The sequence below is a fragment of the Gadus macrocephalus genome, chromosome 19 (assembly GCF_031168955.1).
Source record: "Gadus macrocephalus chromosome 19, ASM3116895v1".
Classification (NCBI taxonomy): domain Eukaryota; kingdom Metazoa; phylum Chordata; class Actinopteri; order Gadiformes; family Gadidae; genus Gadus; species Gadus macrocephalus.
Genome location: NC_082400.1, coordinates 13,398,147 through 13,404,702, shown reverse-complemented (window position 1 = coordinate 13,404,702; position 6,556 = coordinate 13,398,147). Strand labels below are relative to the sequence as shown.

Below are 6,556 nucleotides of genomic sequence, written 5' to 3'. Positions count from 1 at the left end.
AATGTAAATCTGAAGCAAGGAGATGGAGAATCCGTGGAAAATAATGTTTGTATGTTCACTCACATCTATTGTGCAGTAATAACTTAATACACAATGCATTACAGTCTAATACAGTAACAGGCTCTCTCATGCCCCCTACCCTCCTACACGTCTTCCTACAATGATGGTCTACTTTGTGTTCCAGCGGAGGTCGCGGAAGGTGATGTTATTATGTCTGTGATGAGGCTCTCCCAGCGTTAGCAGCGGTTAGCAGAGATCAAGTCAAACTACACTCCTCCATTCATGAGCACTTCGCGTTCAGTGGTCTTTAAGGTCTTTGAGATCCACCGGCGCGGAGACTGGGGCGGAGGACCGAGACACAATGCTTCAATCCCTGCAGGATGCTACTAGCTGCTAGCCACCTACACAGCTAGCTGCTTGTTCTCCGCTAGCCACCTACACAGCTAGCTTCTCTCTGCTGCCAACAGCTAGCTCCTAGCTCTCTGACGTCCATCGCAGCTATTATCACAGGGGCTACTGGTGATTCAAAGGGTCGCATCGGGGCTGTTTGTGTACAGCTGCAGGGACTGTTCTCGGATCAGTGACCACACATTGGCTAACGAGCCTAACGAGAACCCGAAGGACACGGATGGACGAGGTGGCTCCATGTCAACAAGACTGCTAAGTAGTTCAGCACACGTTTCCGACACTGGGACTGGATGAGTGAAGCTCTACTGAGCGAGGAGAAGGATCGCAGTACACCCCCCTCCAGTAGGACCCAGCGGGACTTCGAAAACCCGGATCCCTGCTAAAGAGGTCCCAGGCGTGTCTGGTCTCCTGTGTCACGAGATGCGCGGGTCTGAAGGGATGTGATCTGGACTGATCTTGTCTCCCTGCAACCCGGGTCGCGGTACACCCAGGGTGCCAGGTAGAAGGACTCGGGGCGGCTCTGAGCCCAGGGGAGAAGTGCCAGGAATCGGGTGAAGGGACTCCCAGATGATGGACGCCTCGTGTTGCTGTTTTGAAACTAGTCTTCCCCTTTCTACGGGACTGTTTTAAACCGCTGTCTGGATTCTTCCCGTGATCGTTTTCAGATGCTGTTGGTTCTTCTGAGATTTCAAAATGGAAAACCATGAGAGACCCAGCGGGAGTCACCCAGAGACCCGGAGGTGCAGCAGGCTGATCCTCCTGATCCACTGACGCATTTGCTCTCTTTTTGTTTCTATCCAGATTCTGATCTAATCTAAAGACAATCCTTCTGATAGCTTCTGGATATTATTATAGTACAGCTAAAGATGTCGGGGTTCGCTGAGTTTGTGCCCCCCCCTGAATGTCCAGTCTTCGAGCCAAGTTGGGATGATTTCTCCGACCCGTTGGGGTTCATCAACAAGATCCGACCCATCGCGGAGAAGACGGGCATCTGCAAGATCAGACCCCCCGAGGTGAACTTTAGTGTCTCTTCAAACTTGCCCCCCCCCCCCCCTCAACAGTGGACGTTTTGGGGTTCTGTCTGTTGTGTATGTGTGTGTGTGTGTGTGTGTGTGTGTGATCTGGGGCCTACCTACATGTTGTGTTGTGTAACTATCCCTGGTTAGTAGTTGCATACTGATAATAGAGGACATTTGTTGCAATAGTACTGATAATTTAGGATAGTTACATGATGCATCTTCTTGTGCTCTAGAAGGAAAATAGAAAATAGTACTTTTTCGTGTGCGTTATTTATGTGGAAGAATTCGAGACTGTCAGGCCTGTAGTGTCTCTGTCCTCACAATATGCGATTGTTGACATTGATTATTCCGGCATTTGTTTTTAACTCAATGCAATTTATGAATGGAGCACAACAGATGCATATTAGATGACTGTTACCAGAGGATCGGTAATTGTTGCACATATTTTTGTCCAATCAGGATTACAGAGATCAGTAATCTAATAAGAATAACAATGAGTGTCCCGTCTGGCCTTGTAGTGTCGCTGTGACCAATAGATGCCGATGGTTATTTCTCATAAATGACCTAATCCAACACACATACACACATAATATTGGACAAATGCATCATTATACTTCAAAACTACCATCGGTCTTCTATTCATGCTCTATTTTGTAGACGTGTGTCGGTGATGTCGGATAGTTGCTGACTTGCATCATAATCTGTTTAATGAGGACCACTGGTTAATCTGTGCTGTACTCGGTATTGGTGGTGCTATTTGTCCAACTTTCACTATAAATTGATTTAGGGAATGGGTTAACATGTGTTTGTATTTCTCTGGTAGGATTGGCAGCCTCCTTTTGCCTGTGATGTTCATAATTTCCGCTTTACGCCGCGAGTCCAAAGACTCAATGAACTGGAGGTAAGTGTCACCTGTGAGCAGTAGTAATCCTATTAATAACCATGGTAATAATGATAATCTCATAAGTGTGTGTGTGTGTGTGTGTGTGTGTGTGTGTGTGTGTGTGTGTGTGTGTGTGTGTGTGTGTGTGTGTGTGTGTGTGTGTGTGTGTGTGTGTGTGTGTGTGTGTGTGTGTGCGTGCGTGTCTGCGCGTGTCCAGGCTCTCACCAGGGTGAGGCTGAACTTCCTTGACCAGATCGCTAAATTCTGGGAGCTGCAGGGTTCAAAGATCCGGTTCCCCCACGTGGAACGGAAGATACTGGACCTCTACCGCCTCAGCAAGGTGACACACACACCGAAAGCATCAGTCCATATTCTTTAATCTTTAGAGATGTTCGGTTTCCATTTTCTTCCTTTCCGATACGATTCAGATTCCTGCACTTTCTTTTTAAAGGGTTCTCTTACGATGACTGCAATTTATAGTCGGTTGACTTACTGTCGACAATTGTTTCTTTTAGGAACTAGGTCATTTACATTTATAAACTGTAATTATAATAATACATTTGTATTCTCGTGGTTATGAGCATACATGTTTTGCCGACTTATTAACTCAAATGCATGTAGGACGGAGATGGCGCGTTTCCCATTCCGACTTTCCACCTGCGACCGTTAATGAACGCAGTATAACAACGCACGTGTTTGTGATGTTCTTTGCCTCTGTAGTAAATGAGCTAGTCAGGTGATGGTATGGGTTGAGCACGTAGACGTGACGTGTGTACTCGCCGATACATGATACTGCATTTTAGGCAGTATCGGAGGTATTTCCGATACTGGTATTGATATCGGATCACCTCTAATATTCTTAGGGTGAGAACCAACAATGGGGGATTGGGATCTAGGTAAAGTTTCTCCACTGCTCCTGTTTTCTTTTGCTATTGCTCCTACATTTTGGTGTTTGGAGCATAGGTGCTCCAAGATAATAATCCCTTTCACCATTAAAGCAAAACTACAGATCCTTCCCACCAAGCCAAAGCAGTTTCCATCTGGTCTCCTGACAAACCCACCCCCTCTGTATTCATCATGATCATGAGCCGATCAGGAACAGATAACGGAATCCATCGTCCGTATTCTGAACGGCTGCTCTGTTTCTAAAGGCCTGTACGTCAGCCGGCGCGCCAAGGTAGTTGGTAACCAAGGACACAGCCACTATTGACCCCTTTATACAAATGCCCAAACATTGCAAATTCAAAATCATTCATAATAAAAAGGAGCGATAATGTGAGATCGCCACCTGAGCCCTGAAAGCTCTCGGTTTTGGAGGCCTGCTGTACCTTATTGTTATTATAATATAAAGCATTCAGCATTTAAAATGGGTACTGCAGTTCGAATGACCGAGATCGGAGAGAGTTGACTCTGCCCTCTCCTCCGACTCGAAGCTCACTTGGGCTGGACACAGAAAGAGGTCGAGGACACGGATGTCACACCTTCTATCACAAGACGATCCCGGCACAAGATATTATTTTTTGACAAGATGAATATTGTATTTTGTCAACGATTAATTTTCGATTTCATTTTTTGGAACTCTGTTTTTATTCATTACTGCCTTTTTATTTCTAGGCTTGACTGGAAAACCAATGATCTTCTGTTTTCGGTTGGGCTTTTCTTTGTATTCTTTTTTAGATTGTACTCTATGAACTATTCTCTTTATGGGATAAAGGAATGCTTTTTATTCTGTTACTCTTACTAACTGTTAAAAGTCTAGAACTGTTGCTAACACAGTTAGTGAGTTGATCGGCTAATATTTACGGTTACAATTTATTAATGGTTTGCAAATTATGAACCGGCTCACAGACCTCGTTAATGCATCCGTCTTGAGACCTTTCTGGGTGCTCAGCTGTCTGTCAGATGCATCGCAGTGGTTCACCTGTGTTTTAGCAGTTCTCTGTTCATGGAGCTTTTTCCAAAGAGGACGAGGCTTTAAAGCTTTGTCCTATTTGAATCCAAATTTATCCAGTTTGTTTGCTTGCTTCCACGGCCACAGCGCTGTGTTTGTGTTCCACTTTGTCTCATATTTGGCAACCCGGGGAACTCTGGGAATGGTGAATCATAACACACGGACCGAACCGAAAACAAACGGTCAAACCCGGAACGTGAGAAAACACACCGGCTGTAACATATGTTGTCGGAGAAGCCGGTATTTCGACCCAGCATGTTTTCTTAAGCTATGATGACATATTGTGGTATTTTATGATTAAGGTCAGTACATTTGGAACAATAGATCCTTTTTTGAAATTGCTAAAATTGTGAAATTGACTGATCATCATGACCACTCAAAGCGCTTTACTACATTCACCCATTCATGAACATATTCACACACCCGACGGTGGCGTCGTCCATGCATACATGCCGACAACCAGATCTTTGGGAGCAGTTAGTGTCTTGCTCAGGGACACCTCGACACTTGGGGGTGAGCCGGGATCGAACTAGCAACCTTCCGGTTACAAGCCAACCCGCTCTACCTCCTGAGCTACGTGCCGCCCCCCTAGGTGCTAGGTGCTGCTCTCTGTACCCTTGATTAGTCTCTTTGTGTACTGCATCATGACCTGTACATACTAATGACCAGTATTTATCTTCTCCTGTGTCACATTTTGTATTTTGTGTGTGTTTCAGATGGTGTCGTCCGAGGGGGGCTTTGTGACGGTGTGTAAGGAGAAGTGGTGGTCCAAGGTGGCCAGTCGCATGGGCTTCCCCCCTGGCAGAGGGGTGGGCTCCCTGCTCCGCTCCCACTACGAGAAGATCCTCTACCCCTACGAACTCTTCCAGTCCGGAGCCTCGCTCACTGTGAGTGACCCCTGACCCCTGACGCCCATGTGCCCGTCAGTGGTACTCACTGTACCGTCGGTCTCTGGTGTTCCCTGTACAGCTTGCTCTTGGCCAGGGACTTCCAAAATTGTTCTCCTGAGTTTGAGGGCTCACTTGTTCAGAGTTCTCCCAGGCTCTGCATAGTCTCCCACCGCCCCCCAAAACCCCTTCTTACGCACTTATTGTAGATTGTACGTCCTGTGCACTTAATGTAAGCCCTTATTGTACGTGTACGTCCTGCCACTTAATGTAAGCACTAATTCTATGTCGTACGTCCTGCCACTTAATGTAAGCACTAATTGTATGTCGTACGTCCTGGCACTTAAAAGTAGGCCTTAGAATAGAGTAGCGTCTTATCCCAGCTATCTTTGTTGAATACGGGAAATGGGTTAAGCTAACAATTGTTAGTGCCTGTCACTTGGTTCTATGAACATCCTTACTGTACCGACAGCGATATATTGTTGTTACTCTGGCAAATGTACTTATTGTATGTTGCTTTCGAAGCGTTGGCTAAATGCCCTAAATGTCAATGCAAACGATGACCCGATTGGCTCGTTCACATGAGCAATGGCATTCTATTGGCTGACGCGGACGTGGTCACATGTGACGAGCCGCTCCGTCCCTACATCAAGCACGTCTAGGTTTCTGAAGGCTGTACCATCAGTGGAGAACGATGATGTTTCGTACCCCCAAATCTGTATGATACGTTTTTTCTGCCAGTGCGAGACACTCTGTGAGGAAATGAGATAGCGACAGTTTTGCAAATTTGCCAGCGTGCTAGAAAGTGACAGGATGAGTCTGAGGTAACAGTGTTTCTGCCTAACATTAACTGTCAACTGTCAAACACACAGTTGTCAGTACTTCCGTTATTGTACGATAATATCTACTTTTATCAGTCTGACTACCTTCTGATTGGTGCTTGATGTTAGTTGATCTTACCACAGGCCTTAAGCTGACTGACAGATATGACAGCTGTCAACCTGTTACATGCCGGAGAAAACATTTGGTAGCAGAGACCCTGGCATTGAAACGGACTGGGCTGTTTTACAAAGGGTACTTTATCAGAGGTAGGTATCCTAAATAAATCCTGCAGAGGAAAGTCATGGTGTTTAATCTAAGGGTTTAAAACCAAACACTTGCTGGCCTTCTTCAATCCGGTCCATTTTCTTGTAACACAACAATAGTCTATCGCAATTCATAATAGAGTTGTTGTTTCTTAGGGCAGACAGACACATCTAACCCCTGGCTGCAGCAGGGCCGCTCTGGCCCGTCACCCTCCAACCTCTGAAACCTCTCTGATGGCCACAGGGGAGGCTGAAGTGCATGCTGTGCATGGAAACAGTGCCCCCTTTGTCCGCATGGCATGTCAGGTTTCACGTCACCAGAG

General features: G+C 46.1%; 1 protein-coding gene across 1 annotated transcript in view; it reads left to right on the top strand.

Annotated features, from left to right (window-relative positions):
- The first annotated feature begins 157 nt into the window (after positions 1-157).
- The window catches only part of kdm5a (lysine demethylase 5A), a 29,835-nt gene continuing 23,436 nt past the window's right edge, over positions 158-6,556 (top strand). The window contains exons 1-4 of the mRNA XM_060038412.1: positions 158-1,421; positions 2,251-2,328; positions 2,528-2,650; positions 4,978-5,148. Of these exons, the coding sequence (XP_059894395.1) occupies positions 1,275-1,421; positions 2,251-2,328; positions 2,528-2,650; positions 4,978-5,148 (519 nt within the window). The 5' untranslated portion in view covers positions 158-1,274. The remainder of the gene's footprint in view (positions 1,422-2,250; positions 2,329-2,527; positions 2,651-4,977; positions 5,149-6,556) is intronic.